Source organism: Crassostrea angulata, chromosome 6, assembly GCF_025612915.1.
Source record: "Crassostrea angulata isolate pt1a10 chromosome 6, ASM2561291v2, whole genome shotgun sequence".
Lineage (NCBI taxonomy): Eukaryota > Metazoa > Mollusca > Bivalvia > Ostreida > Ostreidae > Magallana > Magallana angulata.
In genome coordinates this window covers 41,875,225-41,894,624 of record NC_069116.1, presented here as the reverse complement: position 1 = coordinate 41,894,624, position 19,400 = coordinate 41,875,225, and the positions used below count along the sequence as shown (strand labels likewise).

General features: G+C 35.5%; 1 protein-coding gene across 4 annotated transcripts; it reads left to right on the top strand.

Annotated features, from left to right (window-relative positions):
* The first annotated feature begins 233 nt into the window (after window positions 1–233).
* On the top strand, window positions 234–19,173 carry LOC128188563 (ras-related protein Rab-35-like). 4 transcript variants are annotated; one of them, XM_052859687.1, is made up of 4 exons: window positions 234–392; window positions 509–674; window positions 15,792–15,975; window positions 17,962–19,173. In XM_052859687.1, the coding sequence occupies exons 2-4, from the start codon at window positions 589–591 to the stop codon at window positions 18,403–18,405; spliced, it is 714 nt and encodes a 237-aa protein (XP_052715647.1). In that variant the 5' UTR covers window positions 234–392; window positions 509–588; the 3' UTR covers window positions 18,406–19,173. The 4 variants fall into 4 exon arrangements, with proteins under 4 accessions (XP_052715647.1, XP_052715646.1, XP_052715648.1 ...); XM_052859686.1 differs by lacking the exons at window positions 234–392; window positions 509–674 and adding an exon at window positions 3,694–4,035; XM_052859688.1 differs by lacking the exons at window positions 234–392; window positions 509–674 and adding an exon at window positions 9,078–9,441.
* Window positions 19,174–19,400: the final 227 nt, after the last annotated feature.

The window sequence follows — 19,400 nt, the reverse complement described above, 5'->3', positions numbered from 1 at the left end:
CCCCCCTCGCAAAAAACACCAGCAGCATCCCAAATGTTAGCCCTCTGCAGTGAACCCTGAGTGATGCTTTACAAAAAGCGATGCCTCATCAATAAATTGTGGGATAATAAAGAGTTAAAATCTGATACAGAAGCCTGTCTTTCCAATTAAATGCAGCCTGCACATGACGAGCTCTCTTGATAATGACGACGCTGGCAGAGGAGAGAGAGGGGTGCGTTTGATTTCCCGAGTCGGAGATTGCTGAGCCTAAAGCCCGTCTCACACTATCGCTTACATGCCCCAAAAGATCGACAACATCTGTGAGCTATTTTATGTTCGTGTGCATGTGTGTCCTTATTTTGTGTATACACTTGTAAGAATTGAAAGTGGCTGTGAACTTTAATTTATCGGAGGTAAGTTTTTTTCATATTTGCAAGGCGGGGGAGGGGGGGGGTGCTCATTGATAAAAAGAATACATTAGTCATGAGTGTTTGGGATTGACTAAGGACGCGTTTTGTTTACATTGCAGCTTCACCACGTGTGCTCCTAAACAAAGGATCTCGATGTTTTGAATCTGTTTGGGTCCTCCAGGGTCATCGTTCTTACAACATGCCGGAACAAACCATAGCACCGGAACATGCCATCATTACTTATTCTTTTAAATTCATCGAAAAGCGTCCAATGCCAAGAAAATCGTAAGTGTGTCTGTGTCTTTTTGTTTACATTGAGGGGTGGGGGATTTTATAATCGAACTGTATATGTTCCTGACCAGTTTGTCTGTTTGTCCGGACTTACAAGGGGAGCCATAGCATGTTATTAAATTCATTTCGTTTAAAAACACGGCAAGTTTTTTTTTTGCATAGCTACACATATCTTTGAATTTTTTTTCACTCTATTCAACATTTTATTTTAAAAACAATGCTGCAAATATTTATATAACTCATATCTAGGACAAGCTGGTATTAGATTTATTAAAAATAAACTCTCATAGATTTATTTTCATATCTGAGATTACAGTTTGTTCCCATCTTTTTTTTTATTTTTGCAATCTGGCAAGCTTACTCATTCTTAAAATGATGTAACATTTAAGGAGATTTTTTTCCTCTTTAACAGAACTTTCCAAGAACCTCTTAAGGGCGCTGAACGATGGTGAAATGGTGTTTTTCCCCCTCCTATTTTGAATTATTTAGAAATAAAGCCCTACAATTGCACCAGGGTTCCGTTCACTAAGTCGCTTTAATTGGAAAATTGACACATCTGCCCCATTCTTCTGTCTCTTACAGGAAGTTCGATAGTTCAGCCATTAGATATCACACATTGTAGTTTGGATTTCGGGAAAAACATTTAGAAACAAAGTGAAATTAATGTATCCCAGAGGGGGCCATTTTTTGCTTTGTCTTCAAATGGCATTTTTTATGATGTGATTTGATATTCTCTAGACGAACCCCCCCCCCCCCCCCCCTTAACTTTTTACGATGCCTTCGCCACTCTTTTGATTTCTATTTGAAACGCGATGTTTTGAATCTAACGACAGACCGATCAAGCTCTACCCGATCTGGGTGGTAGTAGCACGGTCTCCATGTCTGACATTGCCCCTGGGACAATTATGTTTTCTGGGTGACGAACGTGTCTAGCACTCACTTTAAAAATTCCCCAAAACCGTATTGTGTCTCACTGAAGGAGAGACACAATCAAACTGCATCATTACTCCAATTCCCTGTTATGCAAACTAAATACTAATTTGGGGCGGGGTGGGGTGTAGTAAGCACTGCACTTTCTTTGCGACAAATAAGGGAAGAAAATATAGCACGCAATTTTACCATAATTGACTAGAAATTTTACTAGGTGGATGTAAATCTCAAATAATATAAAAAGGAAACAACTACTATATGATCATCATCAATTAATTATTATTAACAAAAATTAATCACCATAATACTAATACCCATTGATTTACCTTCAATAGCAAATTTGAGTTTTGAGGAAGGGTGGGTGGGGATAAGCCCTTAAATTGGTCGTAAAAGATCAAGGCCAGCTGATTTTATAGGGATTCCGCCTCCTGATTTTTGAACGCTAAGATCAGTCTCGAAGGAAGTCTTTTTTCAATGTATCCTATCGCCAAAGTTATCGAACATCTCTTTTGGGAGCCTTTTTAGAAGAAAAGCTGTCGATAGATTAACAAGAGAGATTTGATTAGATCTCGCAGGCAGCCATATGTCGGCCTTGTTTATGGGTGGGGTAGGACCTGTGTAGAGTGTTTACAGTTTCAACTCTACAGGATTAGAAAGGCTGGGTTCTTTTTTCGTTAGTTTTTGTTAGGAGGGAAAATGTTACTAAATATACTTCACTTGTTTAATAGCCCCAGTACAAGAGTTAGAGCAAGTCTGCTAAATATCCAGTCGTTATTTGATTCACCAGCTGTCTAGTTGTGACATTTGTAATATTTATTTTCTGTGCGTAAAAGAAAAAGGCGCTTGGTTTTGTGGATTGGGTTGTTATTTAGGGGGAAATGATATGAAACGCTGGTTTAGTATTTTTACTCGATGTAGCAAAAGAAATACGTGTATATTTGAGGATTTATTTTCAAATATGACCTATTTTCAAATAATTTTCTATTCAAACAGTAAGGAGTCTTATTTTGCCAAAAACGGCTTAACTATTTATTTTCTGAGATTCGTAGAACCTACAATATTTAATCTCTATCCAACTGAGTGTGATTTATATGTCGCCTACTAAATGTTTGTCAGTAAAGTTAGAGAACTTGTATCCAATTCCGTTGTAATTATATTAAAATAAAATAAGTTCTAACCAACCCAACTTAATCCTCTTTCACTATCTCTCACCGAAAAAAAACCCTTTTCAAATCGTGTGTTTCGTTTGAAATTACTCTTAAACTCTGCATAAGATACTTTTATAGATAAAGATTCTTTCTAAAATCAAATAAGGGACCATGGGAAGGGGGGGGGGGTGTTAATCCCCTCCAAGAACTTTTGTTGTTGATGAAGATCTTACATTTTTTTTTATCTTCATGGAGTCTCTTTTCATATGCAGGTTTATATGAAAACATTTATCAAACGATAGCAGTCATCGAATAGATAGCATTCGAATAGCTATTTTTGATTCGCACTTTTGAGATGAAAAGTTACAGAGTTCATCACAATAATAAAATCGTAGAAGTATGAATCCTAGATTGATAAAATATGTACACTGTATAAAGAAGGGAGATTTAAGTGCTGATTGAGGGTCCATGATGCACATGCCTCACTAAAACACAGGCGAATGTTAAAGTAAGTCATAAACGACAGCAAATATTTTTGTCTAAATCCACTGAGATATTGTGTGAGTTGTAAATTCCAACGAAATTCCAACATGCAATAAACATTTTATAACATAAATCAAATCACACACACACACTCTCAACCATACAATGAAAATGACCTGCTACGATGTCAAATATTTTCGTCTTTAGAACAGTCCCGCGAAGGTTCTCAAGTGTCACCTTGCTTTTTAACTGCTTTATAATCTTATTAAATATTTGGCAACGTAGCCAAATTAAGATACAGTCATATTTAGCATAAATCATCCTTCAACCGTGCATAACTATGACATCGTCCGTTGAAACTTACACTATAGTAAGGTCATGTTGACATGTTGACTTTTTACATCTATTGGTGGGATCGTCTGCTTCAATTAATCAACAGGCTTTATCTGGAAGATTTGAATCATCAATTTTAGAAATGGTGTTAAATATAGGCGGAAAGTACTGTGGTGTTTATTTTGGAATGTCACAGGAAATTATGTTTTTAGCATGAAATCTGTTTTCTGATATAATACGTCCGCCTATATGGCAAAAACTTGGGTTTCCTTTGTGTGTGTGGAACAATTTTTTGGATGGCTGCAGATTTCTTAATTTAAAAAAAAGAAGAAGATGGAATTCTGTTGCATGTGCAGAAGAAAAATTCAAGAGAATCAAAGTGTTGATTCCTCTCCAGCTGAGCAATACGGCGGCTATGACTTTAAATTTGATTTTCCAGAACTGTCACCTACGTTGTCAAGGTAACCGTTTTTCTACAATTTGTCGCCATTTTTTGATGTCAAGACAGTGTATCTTAGATAAAGAATGGTCTGTTTGACAACTCGACCTCGAATTTGTATAAGAAATTGAACCCTTGAAGGGGTCAAAGTTCTTCGAGAGAATTCGGTATTTTCCGGAGAGCTGGTGCTCTCAGCCACATAATACTATACAGTGTACCGTGTAATTGTACACTATAAAAAAATAAATAGATATAACAGTGTAATATTTTTCCATTATATCTGCAGTGTGAGAAAGCTGACCGGGATACTACACGCATATATTAAGTGCATGCATCGGCATATTCAAATTAGAGCCTTGCTCGTTTCGTGAATGCTAAAAATGTTACTGTTTTTATCACTGTTAGAATCAGAAAGTAAAAAGAGTTTGAAAAATTCACACGAACAACATCTTAACGTTTTTCACCCCCCCCCCCCGATCAGACCCAAGTCTTGGAAAAATAGTAAAATTAGACACGGCTTTGCAGAACGTCAGCTCTCGTCTGCTCTCTGGGTCAACGTACAGTTCGGTCATTGCCAGAGTTTTATTAATGAATTAACTCTTAATCCTAATTCATTAAAAAAACCTGGATCCGCGCATGTAACAGATTAAACAGAAAAAACTCAATGAGTCTCTAATACTGTGTGATGATGCTGATCATGATAATAACAACGGCGAATTGATTCATCTTAAATGTGCGGATACAAGGGGGGGGGGGGGGGGGGAGTTCTAAAGAGGGGGAGGGTTCGTAACCCCCCGCCTCCAGAAAATTCAAACCAATTATATTTACATAGTGAAAATTATCGAAAATAAGCCTCGGACATCCCCCACCCCCGGCAAACAAAATGATCGCTCGGACCCCCTTAGCATGAAAATTTTTTCTCAATCTGCGCATGTCCTAAAGTTAACATTACACTAATATACCAAATTTGTATTTTCGTTGCAATTTCATTCTTGCTTTCATCTGGAGCGTACACTCACCGAAGAAAATGTTTCTGACTCCGTCCTTAGAAATTTGACGCTCGTGGTCTATTCGAATATTACAGTCAACCAGTGGTAAACAGTTGGAATACGAACAAACAGGAAAAAATACTCTAATGACCAGACCGCAGGCGCTAGACGTCACAAACTTTTCTTTTCGTATGATATAACCTTGTATATGCATATATGTAGTTCTTGTATACATGTATTATAAAACAACTTCCATCTCATTGATCTATATTTACCTTCCAGTGTCTTTGTCTGTGATAACACTACGAATCGATTATACATGTAACTATAGTCCAATACATTTCATCAATGACTATTTTAATTGATATGGAATCATACAATTGCTGAAAAAAATATATAAATGTAAGTAATAAGGAACCATTCTTCGAATATTTTGAGGTGATCTAATAGGGTCGGGCGTGATCAAATCCATAATAAAACCCGTATTTGGTCACCTCAAAATAGTCAAAGAATGGTTCCTTAAAATATATTCAGAAATCATGTTCACTTGCCTTACCCTTTTATTTATTTTGATTTTTTTTTTGGGGGGGGGGGATAGTATTGTTACAGCGTTTGTGTTTGGTGGGGGGGGGGGGGTGTTATATATTATCTAATTTATGATTGTTTACGACTCGAGAGTTTGACTTCTTTCAGTTGTCAATGGCATGCACTAATTTTACTGGAGAGAGAAGTGTCCGAAAAACTGAAATGCATCTAATAGCGTAAGAGTTTGAAGTTTTATCAATTTTAAAAAAAAATCCACCATTTACTAAAAAACCTGTGATTTTTTTAGTATATATGTATTTTTTTTGAATTTTTTAGTTCTAATAGTGATAAAACTTCATGCTCCAATAATCATAGTGATAGAACAACAAGGTACCAGGAAACCGGGTTCGATTCCCAGTGCATGTAATTACTAGTCCCATGTAAATGATTTCACATTTACATCAACTAAAGCGAGATAACTCGAAACTATCTTATTCGATAAGTAGAGTTACTCTTCCTGGTCCGCAACGAGAATACTACCCCCCCCCCCCCCTGTTTTTTCCCCTTCTTTCCCCTTCTCACCCAAACCAACGAAATCTAAAGCATCACCCCCCCCCCCCTAAACACTCTAAATCGCTGAGACGGGTTTGTAGTTTAGCCCAAAACGTTCGGGTGATTTATCTCAATCAATCGCACAAGACATTGCCGGATAATAATGCCATTGCAAAGATGGCATGTTTGCCTGCTCATTTTTTATCATTTAATAGTGCATGTATATATAGTTATCAAATAAAAAAGCATTACCCTAATTTCATGTCGGGTCTTGTGTACTTTAGTAATCTTTTTTTATGACCGATTCAAAAAAAGAAAACTGTTTACATATCTTGCCATAAAACCCCTTGATATGCTGTAAATTTTCTTGAGTGTTGTACTTCACTTACGAGAGGTGTGTTGAAAGGTTGGGTATGTATATCCTTTCTATGAATCTGTGAAATCTGTGATATAGCTCTGTGTGAAACAGTGAATGTGTGTGTCCCTGAGAGAGAGAGAGAGAGAGAGAGAGAGAGAGAGAGAGAGAGAGAGAGAGAGAGAGAGTAAGTAAATGGATAGAAGGATAGATAGAAGGATTGATAGTGTGTAAATGGATAGAAGGATAGATAGAAGGATTGATATATTGATAGAAAAATGGATAAAGCCAAAAGCCAAAACGATATTTTTTTTTCATTTAAAGACGGGCTAACATTTACTGTGTTATGGAAAATGGGTTGTAATAGTCGGATCATTACAATGAGCTGCGGGGTTAGAGATTAAAGTTGTTACAATATAACAATATTTCACTCTTGATCTGTGCTGGATCATGGCTTGCGAGCCGATTGTTACAGTTAAACTATTCCTCCGGTAATGACTCTCTAGGCAAGACTCCATTAGAACGTCACAGGGTCCCGCGGAAAAACTGATAATCAAATCATTTCATAATCCATATTATCTTTAAAGGCCTGGGAGCTCTCCATGAGAATAGGAGAAATGTTCTCTAATGCAATTTTCTGAATATGTTCAAATGTACTGGTCCATATTATCTTTCAAAACCTTTTGATGTTTTTCATATGAGAGAGAGAGAGAGAGAGAGAGAGAGAGAAAGAGAGAGAGAGAGAAATCATATGCTGTTTAATAAAATACAATAATACTTACACAGCGCAAGAAGATGTTTTAAATATAAAGTTTAAGATACAAATTGATACTAAAGTCACAAATTACGCAATCACTGCTTAGATTAGAAGGATTTTAATTTTATAAACTGCCTGTCGATAATTGATTTATTGATAAGAACCATTTTAACAAGGCCTTGGACTTTCAGTAGGTTGTAAATATCTATTTCTTGTGTCAAAACAAGTTTAAAATGACGCTGGTTTCAAGCGAAATATACACCGATTGCGTACTCTTAACTCAAAAGCCAGACAAATCTTGCTGATTTCAAAGAGCCATGGCTGAATGGCCAGCAATGAAATAGACAGGTCTACGTCACATTGCTGTTTGACACAATTACCTAAAGTCCAAGCTCTTGTTAAAATGGTTCTAAGATAATATATCGACACACAAGTATTTCGCAGAATATGTTTCATCATTTAGAATAGAATAAAATAAAATCGGTTTTTATTACAAATGCAACTAATGCGACGTAAACTGATTTCAAGACTGTTTATTGTTTATTCAAGAAAACTGCGAAGTGGTATAAATATCCATATCTGAAATTCATCGCAATTTGCTCCAAATTAAATCAATTCCTGTCGTTAAAAATCTTAAATCAAAAATAGTGCACACCGCTGTTCAGACCTTGATTACCACCGAGAAGATACGTACATGTATATATGGTGCACAGAAAATAAGACAATAAAAAAACATCACTTAAAAACTCGAAACAGGGGGTACCTGCATATAATAAACACCGATTACGAAGACGGTCTTAAATTGACATCAAGGCCATTGGACTGATTAAATATGCAGACATGAAATATCTTTAAAAGCCGTATGTTGATTCAGTTGGTACAGTTGATATCTCTTATAAATGTAGACATTGCGTAATCCTTCCACTCGCTTTCAGTTCTAATCAGCTGTTTATTTATTCTTTAATCATCCCTCGTGCGATTTATCAATTTCCCGCGCTGCCAGGCAGACGACATTTATCTTACTTATCTGCCACTGCCCAGCTCGAGTGGACACAAGTGGTCAAAAATTCCTCATAATCGATTTTGTCTCAAATTCAAATTGAATTCGAAATCATCTTTTCTATTCTATATAGTTATCTTTGTTTTTATCTAATATCAAAGTTTTCCCATAGTTTTCATAACACAGAAATGAAATTTCCAAATCATTTCGATTACTCACGCTCAGTCGTATTTTTGAATTATTAATGTAAACAGTTTTGTTATAAACGTAGAATATGCTGATTTTCTATGAATTTATTTTAGTTTTGACTTAATTTTTATTTACTTATCTTTTTTTTTTTATTAAATAATAATCCGCAGTACATATGTTCTTAGAATTATTAACTGTATATCGTTTCACAGCTCTGAGTGTGTCTTCGACCACCTTGCACTACAATACGTGTTCATGTACTATAGAAATTACTTCTTTTGACGTGAGTGACATTTTTAAGCAGACTCCGCGGTTATAGACATCCTACGGACTTTTTAAGTACAAGTGTACGAAGACTTCAATATATGGTCATTTGCGGTAATAACACCATAGCCAAGTGACACGATTTTTAAAAAAAATGCAAATCAGCGGAAATATGTATACGTCTGCATTCTACAAAATAGGTAAAGTTTGGGGTGGCCTTAAACAAATGAGAACTTGACAAGCCATTCCCCTTTTCTAAGAAAGTGGGTTTTGCGGTCTACGTATATACATATATAGACTGAATTTGTAAAAAAAAAAAAAATAATAGGTCTGGCACCACGCATTTTAAATCGCAGCATAGTGTCATTCATGAAATTGTGTTAGCAAACACTGCAGACAACATATCAAATAACTTTTTTTCCGATTTTGCACGTGTTTCAAACACAGCGCCTTGGATTTGACTTCGATTGACAGGAGACACTCTTGGACACAAGCCCCTCTAGATATATCCTCGGATCGCCTGCAGATTACGCGGGAGATGACGTAGGAAATAGAACGAATATACCCCACGAGTGAACTCTCTCTCCTCCCCCCGTGTAGTGCAGCAAGTCGGCGCTGAAGTAGAACCGCTATTCTGTGTATGTAAAGGGATATACATATATAAAAGCTCAGTGCAGCTCGAACATCTAGACATTATATCGTCGTCAAACTGTGAAAAGTGTACACAATTTAATCATGGGGAAACTTAAAATGATTGCCGATCCTAAGCTTTATTACATTGAGACAGGTGTTCTAAGGTAAGTTTGCAGATTTTTTTAGCAGGTTTTAATTTTTTTGGTTATCTTTCTCGTTTAATGAGAGGTCTTGTATAGCAATTAAATTTGCTGGACTTTTAAATTATCCCTGTGTATGTGTTTTTATTAGATACATACATGTGCAATAAGGTTAAAATTCTTGGGATTTTTTTTAAATTAAAGAATATTAGCAACATGCATATGATGTGAAACATGGAACTCCTTTATCAGTTGCATATGAAAATGGACAGTATAGAGAATATCTAATTTTAGTTGAAGAGCTGATGAAAACACACTTTGCAAAATACTTTTCTCATGTGAATATTCCTTTTTTTTTTTCTTTTTTTTTTTTGCAAACCTGGTTTTCACAAAGACGAAAATTCTATGATCTCAAATAAATAAAAATGAATGAATAGATTTTCTCATGATTCTAATTTTATCTTCCTCACAAATGTTTTGTGTTCGACTAGCCTATACAGATATCAAATATCTCACGTTGAAATGACCACCGAGATCGCAAAGATATGGAAGACACATAATTGCTTGATACTCTTTGATTTTTTTTTGTGCTTAGAAGTGCGGTTTTCTCGACCCTTGAGTAGTTTTTGCTGTTCTTCAAGATCACCCTCAAAGAACCAATTAGTCGAAAAGGCTTTTTTTTTCTCTCGTTCATTTAATTACATTTAGCTTAGAAAAGGAGGGATGTTTTTTTGGTGAAATCTTGTTTATTGGCCAAAATGCCGTAATAAAATGCGTTGACAGTTGTAAGACACGATACGACAACTATCGTATTACGATAGGTCTGCATCCTACACGTAGGAATTTTTTCCTTAAACCCACGAGAACATTGGCAAAAAGTGAAAATATCTGCATCGTCTTCATTTGACATATATAAGAGCAGGAGTGTAAATTGACACATGCCATCTATCTAATCCAATGTCAGACCGCGTCAAAGGAAAAAAAAGAATACCCTTTCTGTTTTAATTTTCGCGAAAAAAAAATGAAAGCAATATGAGCTGCAATTTTCATGCTGAATTTTTTTTTTCCACAAAAATGTCATTTTCTACTAAAAGGACAAAAAATATCATGGGTTATTAATTTCCGTTAGCCTTATTTTTGTTGGAAAAGCTGTTTAGAAACCTTGATTGAAGAAAACTTGATTTATTGTCGTCCTGTACAAAAATTGAACTGCTATATATTCCTTAGAAGAGAAATCTTTCTTCTGACAAAAATCAATGATTTTTTAAAATCTTATTTATAATAAAAGTTTAAGTTACATGCAAACTTAGCATACTAGCAGGGTTTTGCAGCAAAATAAAATTCAAAGAAATACAGCTCATATTGCTTCAAGTAAGAAATGAATGAAATAGAGCTTTGGCCTTGTAGAGCTCAAATTAAATCTAGTCTGAAGTTCGCCAACCAGTACGTAATTTTTTAAATCAAAACAAGCATGCGCTTAATCAATAGTATAGCAGAAAGTTTTAAAAGCCCAGGTTTTTGGCAAGTGGGTCCGACTTTATTCTTAATTTTTTTTAGATGTAAAATTCATTTTTGATAAAAATCTTAAACTTTTATCAATGAAGTAACACCCCAATTACGTGTAAACGTATACCTGAAAACGTTAAAAAGGGATAACACGTGTACTTGTATTGAGGTAAAATTGCGTTTGGTCACCATGCTTTGAGCACTTTTGTGTGGTGAAAATGACAGGAATCGGAAAGAAATGTACACCCGGATATCTGATTTTGGGAAACCTACACGGTTAAATAACAACATTTTTTGACATATGTTGAGGAACTTAGAGGGCGAAGGAACTGTATAGTGTTTGTTGATAAAAAGGTCTCAAGTAACAAAAAGTCAAGATGTCAAATCGCGACGTGACATCGGAGCTGACGAGAGTATGTCAATACCCGCGTAAAAGATTCCGTGTTTGTAAATCCTCCGGTTTTGGGTCACTATCTGATCCGGTCAAGCTATCTTCAGATCAAAGTATGTTGTCTATCCCATGGACACACGACAAAATGCTTTAATGTTTGTCCAAATATGGCGTTTGCGATGTTTACAGTAGAAGTTCCGCGATGGCTGATATTCCACGGGTAAATGTCCTGTAGTATTCCTATTTTAGCTCTCCTTCGACCACGTCGTCACGATAATCACGTGTAATCATAATAATCCTGTATGATGGTTGTTGTGCACTAGAATAAATAAAAATGGAAATATCAAATTTAATCACTAATACAGTAGTAATTTGTTGAGTGTGTGTCAGACAATGACCGAGAATATGGATCAAGTTGTTTATGATGAAAGAAATCTCTACCTAGAACTGTTAAGGTAATTATGAATTGGGGAAAAAAGTCCACAGAACAGAGTACTCGAGTTGTGATGTACATGAAGTACCTTTTAGTTTACACGTCAACTGGCCTCGACATTCTCATGTAAAACACATGATAACACACACATGAAAAAAACTAATAGATTTGCGGACGAAATTTCGCGTGATTTTTTTTCTCTCCTGGTCTCGTGAAACCTTGGCTGACCTGTAAAAAACAACATTAAAAATAACAGTGGATCATAAGTTTTTGGACAGTTTTCCAACCTGCTTACCAAGTGATCAGATTAAGGCAATTAGGCAGACGTGGATTTTACGGTTGGCCATATTATTTCTTACATTCTTGAACTCCACCATGTGTGAATGTCTAGTTATTTTCAAACCCAAGCAGACATTTAAAAACCCTAGCCGAGCTCCGTATTTCCGATCTCTAACCATGTACTTCCGTGATCGTATAAGCCCGTATGTATGTATGTACGTGTAATCGTAATGTCGACTGAATGTTTGTGATATGTACTGCATTGGGATCGAACAAGTTACAGATGTGTAACTGATCTTTCTGACTGGGGCGTGTGTCAATGCGGGGTCGAACGTGGCAAGGCGCCTTCAACTGTCAACGGCCCGAGTTGTCGTCTGGTCCAAACTTTTGTGAGTCTACGAATTTCCGGAGCCGTGTACGCCGTTGTATATTGTATATACAGTGTAAGTAAGCTACGGTCTTTTATATCGAAAAGAAGGGCACTATGTTCGTTTGTAAAGTGGCTGGTGTTCTATTTATAGCATTTGATATACCCTTACAGGGGTTTTTTTATTTGCAAAGGTGGGAGTTAGGCTTTAAGTTATCGATTTTGTTTGTCCGTTTGTGTGTCTGTTCCAGAAATAATCCACATCGCGCGCGTGTGTGTGAATATTTGTCAAGATAACTGCATTCTAAGTCAAATCGACATTTCTCTTTGTTCATATGTTGCAACGTTTTAAACTGACAACTCTGTTGTTTTTTGTAGAGCTATTTTTGACATACAGTATTATCTGATTATTTTCACGAAATTTGTTTGTGTTCACCGTAAACATGGGACCATCTTTAGATAAAGAGTCACGGAAGTTTTTCTTTCCTTCAGGTCATGTAAATTGTCAAAGCCTCACTTTTATCAGTGATTTTTTTAAAAAGCTTTCAGAAATCTACTTGAAACTAGGCAACCAGTATTGCTACCATGGCGCGACAAATCTGTTCCATGCTGATTCCGCAAAACGATAATAGAGAACCGCAGTTAACTCCCCCTTTTCTACGATGAAAGCTATATCAGAGAGCGAAAACATCATTATAGATATTGCGAAATCCCTTCAGACAGATGGTTTTGACAATATTAAATCTCCAGTCTATATATTCAATCTCAAATGTCCGATTAAATCTAGAAAATCGACAGCAATTCATGTTTAGGCATACATAATATCACTATATAGAGCTGTTGATCTTGAACAGTTTTGAACAGGTCTTTATATTTAGTTTCTTTGAACATGTATGAACGCAGTATGCAGTTTATTGATCAAACACTCACTTTCATTAGATCTCACCTTGAGGTTGCTTTTTTCCATGGGTCAAGGTCAAGAGACCACTGCTTTTCTTTCTGCAACTCCTATCGTTTCCCCCAAGATGCATGAGATATGAATGGAGAAGATGAGTAATTACCATGTCAAATACTCTTGTTTTTGCCAACTTTGACCAAACATCAGAAGAAAAATGCATGTTTTTCTCGTTTTCCGGTAATTATATTTTTATTGTACGGCAGAATTGGTTGTATATTAGCTCAACAATCAAGAAAGAAAAAAAGGGAAAGAAAAGAAAAGCAGATAATTTACGGGCCGATGACCTTCCCGGAAAAATTACTATATCCTGTGTAGTACCTACACTGGGTGACATCATAAAAATCTTTCTATAGCTTCGGTCACATGATGAACGCGAGTTAAGGCTACATGTAAGTCTATACCTTAGTACAAAGTATATATAAATGTTCTTTTTTCTTGAAAGGAACAAAAGGGAAATACTTATAGAGATTTCGAAACGAATGTCTTATATTTAAATGTGTGAGTATGGCATTTCTGTTCTGACTAATTAGATTTAGAGTTCAGCGATTTGTAGCGAATATACATCTTTTCATCGCGAGCTGAGAGAGTGTTTTTCATAATGTTGTGAGGTCTGCCATGTTAGACAGATGTCAGATTGGAGAAAAATTGATTAAGATTTCACTGCAATTCACCGAATCAACGCTGTCGAAATGATTTGGAGAAAAATATATTTGTAGACTGAAAAAATAATATTTACAATTTTATAAAAGTCAGCATAATTTAAGCTGTACTTTTGCAGTTTGAGAAAACGTTTTTGACATGCTGCAAATTATTTTTCTTTTCCCGAATGCTGAAAAAAACACAGCATGAGCACTTGCATTGGAGCGCTTGCAATTTGTTTTTGATGTGGATAAGAGAAAACATTTTTGAATCTCTTGTCAGGGTCTCTTAATAATATAGACTAGTGTTATTTATGTCTCAATGACAAGACATTCACCTTTCACGTGAGAGAACGGGCTTTTGTCAGTGGCCCTTATTAGTGTGCATGTTTGGCGACATAAATCAACATCGGCCGCGGGTTAGCGGGAACCCGAGGGGCCTCGGTCACTATCGTAATAGGAGTCCGTAAGTCTCCGGACCTCAATTAAAAATGACAAATTTGATCAACAAAACGAACACGGATTGGACCACTGGAGATTTCATTATCCTTTACCAAATATTTTCGCGGGTTTTTGATGTTTGCTGTAAGCTTTTGGGAAATTTGTGGGCATGCATTTTGACAAAAGAATTTAGTTAGTTCACACCTAGGTATTAGTGGGGTTTTGGGTAATATCTTATCTTGTTTGTTTGAGAATGGTCGGAATTAAAACTTTGCAAAGAAGCTATATATCAGCTATAGCTACGAAATCCATGTAGACCAAGTCGCCTTACTACTGATTAATATATATCAAAAGTATTATACAGAATTGTTAATAAAGTTGGATGGACAAACCTCATAGTTTAAAAAAGTGTCTTTTCATGAACTGCATATCATGCAGATCAAATTAACTACATTAAAGTTCAACTTCATCGAAACCAAATGAAAAAGATTTGCAAGAGTTTGAGCACACACGTTTTTTTTATGTTCACGTGCAGATCATGAATACATGTATACGCACATATATAATATGATATATAAAAGTATGACGGCCCATAAATTATAAAAAAAAAAATATCTTCTCTCCCTTCATATCCCATATATTTGGATTACGTACAAGTAAACAGGTTTTTTACGCCCTTTTCCCCGTCACACTATATGAGTTTGCCCGCACGCTTGTTGCGGGATTAAGAGGTGATATTAATTACCCAATCAACGTTTAACAATGTCAGTCTTTGGCCGTTTTTGACAAGGTTAAGAGCTTTTTTATGTACTTTTTTCTTTACCGGTCAAGTTTTTTGTGCATAATGTAGATACCATTATTATTTACAGTGTAGCCATTTACACTTCGATTGCTTCTTTTATACAAATTTGACACTAAGAAAATAGATTATTTTGGAGAAAAATAAACCACCCAAAACACCCTTTAGGTGTTTTGAACTTTAATGAAGGGTAAAGACTTATATACACTAGAACCTAATAGATTTCATTTAGAATTATTAAAATGGTTGATTTGAAATAGCGAATATTTTTCCATGCTTGCATCTGATGAGATATTAAAGATATGCAAATTCAGCATACTCAAATCTTTTAAAGCATTTTGAAATTTAAAAAATGCATTTAACACATCATATATTTAATTTGATGGAATCGTAACTCGCATATTATATTATTTTATGGTATTGGTTATTAAAGAAATATAATCATCTCCTGTTGTTATTTGAAAAGAAATTTTGCACTCAACACATTATTTACATGTACTTTTGATAAGATTATGTATCTAGATTAGAAAATGTCAAATGACACTTTTCTTTCTATTTGTAGATTAACAATGGCGACGGGACCGCCTAATTACAAGATCATACTGTGTGGGGAATACGGCGTAGGAAAGAGCTCCATCTTTAGACGATTCATGAACGACACATTTACTATGGAAACCGGCAAAAAGTCCACCATAGGTCTGGACCAGAGCGCAAGGGGGTTTAACATTAACGGAACTGACGTCAAGGTACGGACTTCCTGTATAAGGATGCGCGCGACGATGGCGCTTTGTAACATCCATAAATGTCATTTATTTATCATCGCTCGTGTTTTAATGCAGCAAAATATCAGAATATATTATTCCCATTCTTCGTATGACTCAAAGCAAAATCCATTAGGACTAAGAAACGGCTACATCGAATAAATTTTCAAATGTATGTCCATGGATTTCAATTTTTACATTACTATTAGTACCCCGCGTCCTTAAAAACGCTCATTTTGACAATTTTTCGCCTGCTTTATCTAAGGATACTTAGAACGATGATAGGGATTTTGTGTAAGATCAGTAAAAATAATATAACGTTACATGCGAGTCAACCGTCAAAAATGAATTTGACTGCACTTGAAATAACAAAGGGGAATCCTTCCGTCCATCCTTCCTATCCCGGTGGGATGAGAAGATAAAGAGGGTTCCCTTTATTTTCGCCCATTGCTGAACGTCCTTCTAAGTTTCTCAACAAGCATGCTACATGCTAGTTTTAAAGAGACGCAGTTTTCCCACCTCATAAGTGAGACTTGTTATCAAATGCAAGATGAGACTACTTTTTTTTCGTTGGTGGTGCCCTGATATTGGTTTTTAATCTAACTGTTTTAATATCTAGCAAAACTGGCACAAACGGCTAGTATACTTGTCAAATATGATGTTTTTATTGCTATTTTCTCCCGTTTTATTTGATTTGTTTTTGACGTCAAACAGAAAAAAACACCTTAGAAAATGTTTGCTGTAAACAGCAATGATGCAGTGTTTAAACAAGAGGGAACAACTTTACAGGTGCAATATCTTTGAATTAATCACCAATGATGCAAAGTGTGATGTAACTACAGAACACACGTATATAAATTACAAATAGGTGCAATAACTATAGCTTCAGGCCGAGCCAAAGAGAAATTAATTGTCTTTTAATCTTTAATCTTTTCATGTATAATGAGCTTCGTTAAATGAACATTGGTTATACCGATGTTGCTTGATTTGGGTGATGTTTATCAGTGTTGAAGCCTCTCTGTTCCCAGCAACATAAACTTGTTGCGATAGAAATCTTGTACCTTTACGAATCTAATGAGGTTTCTTCACTTCATTACCGAACGATGACCGGGCAGATGAAATCTCTTGTAAAATGTCAAATCTCAAGTACTTTTATCTTCTGGTGAAATATCTGACATACTTTTTCTCCCCATATTGATGTGAGAGGTCAAAATTTGAATCTAACTGCACTCTACTCTTTTGATGTTTTAATTTTGCGTGACCTAATTTTGTTTAAAGTGTCTCTTTTAGAATGATAACACGTCTTGATGAAGTAGAAAAATTCTTAAAAAGTTGCAATGTTTGCCATACAATATGATCATCCCAAGCGATACCTCAACGCTTACGAATACGAATATATTGAAATATAAAAACTTTGCTTAAAAAAACAAAAATTCGGGTAATGATGCATCGATATGCTGTGTGGTTCTCTAGAGTTAACGTCTAAGATCACAAACATGTTTTATATTTAGAAATTGAACTCCTTGAAGTGGTCAATTACCTCAACTTGTTATTCCAACATTATAAAAACTCCTGAATTAGAATGGAGCAGGTGCCACAACAACGATTGAAATAATTGGATCTGAGCAAATAGATTTGATAAACTCCTTGTAGGCATTCTTTCTAAACTTAATGGCAATACAACAGAAAACAAATTTAAGTTTTCAAAGAAAAACAACCCCCCCCCCCTCCCAAACCCCCCCCCCCCCCCCAAAAAAAAACATTGACCCATCATGTAAACTTCAGATCCCTTGAATTTATTTCCTTGAGAAACAAGGTTAATTTTGTATGTTTTGCCAGGATGATTCGATTGATGACGTCATTTAAAAAATTATCATTTCTTTTTTACAGAAAGATAGTTTTGCAAGATTTGTTTGTAAAACACACCTTTAAATATTGGTTTTATTAAGTATTTCCTCTGATTATTTTCAGTTGACTCTTTGGGATACTGGCGGTATGGAGAGGATGAGTTTTATTGGTTCCAGTTATTATCGAGGTGCGCACGCAGCTTTATTGTGTTACAGCGTAAAAAACAAAGACACTTTCACCATCCTGTCCCAGTACATATTAGACATTGTCATGAACGCCGAGGGGGCCAAAATTTTTCTTTGCGGCAACATGGCGGACTGTGAAGGTGAGAACCAAGTGACAGACGCCGATATTGAGAACTTCGAACGCGAGTGCGGTGACGTGTTATCCGGAATGTACAAAATCTCGTGCAAAGACAACTCGGGGGTGTTCGATATGTTCAAAGACATGGCCAGAGTTCTCCACCAGGAGGCGCTGGGTAAAATGACCCTGAGAAGGGAATTTGATGTGATCCGACCGGGCGAGTCGCCGGAAAATGAAGAATCTCAGAAGAAAAAATGTTGTTAAATGTTTCACGTTTTTATTATAATAATTCGTTTTAGAGTTCATTGTCAAGGAATTCAAAAAAGTTCTTCATTTATAATTAATCATTTTTTGTGTGTGTACGAGATGAATTTTAAACTAGACTTTTACGTATACGTATGCGTATAAGACTTCTTGATTAAACATTTGTATTTATTTCAGATCATTAATGCATGCATTGAAGTGTTACTGTTTTATCATGTGTGATTTCCATGTATTTGTATACATTTCTCACGTTTTAAAAACAAAGATTTTTTCTATATACATGTCTTAAATGTCCATGTAAAATGAGTGAAATCATTGTAATGGAATCGTAACTTGTTGTCATGGTTTTGACATAAACAGAACTTTAACTATCCAGTATGTAAAATGTCTTTTACACATGCGCAGTGAACTGCGCTCTCATAAATGTGTCATATTTGACCTGGAACAAAACATTGTTGAATGAATTTTGCATATTTTTACATTTTTATTTCAAATGTCTACACGTATGTTTACAATATTTTATGCAAACCCTTACTTTCAGAGTGCCTTGGCATTTTTTTCTGATGTAATATACTCACACATAATTCACATAGTTCAGTACATGTGTAATTTGTATTAAACTTGTTATATATTTTTGTCATTATTTTGACGTATTAATTGCATGTAATTATGCATATTTCATCAATGTACAGTTATCATATGATGTTTTTCCCCGTTGTTGTAAAATATTGTTTCTGACTTGAATCAATGAAGTGATCGTAAAAGATATTATAGTTTGTTGGTTTTATTTCATTACTTATTATGCAATTAATTTCAAGTGAGCGAGTTTTTCTGATCTTCAAATTCCGTTCGTCCCCACGTCTATCTATCCATTTATTTGTAAACAACTTTCACACTTTCGACTTTTGTAGAATACTAGTAATAGAAAATGAGCAAATTTATTTACAAACTTTCGTAGTCAACTGGAATCAAAATTGTCTAAGTGAACGCTATCA

Bases quoted from the DNA above. Each gene is read 5' to 3' on its own strand.
- LOC128188563 (XM_052859686.1), top strand. From the start codon at position 3,908: ATGGAATTCTGTTGCATGTGCAGAAGAAAAATTCAAGAGAATCAAAGT. The intron at 4,036-15,791 runs GTAACCGTTTTT...TTCTATTTGTAG, and splicing joins CTGTCACCTACGTTGTCAAG to ATTAACAATGGCGACGGGAC. The intron at 15,976-17,961 runs GTACGGACTTCC...GATTATTTTCAG, and splicing joins TTAACGGAACTGACGTCAAG to TTGACTCTTTGGGATACTGG.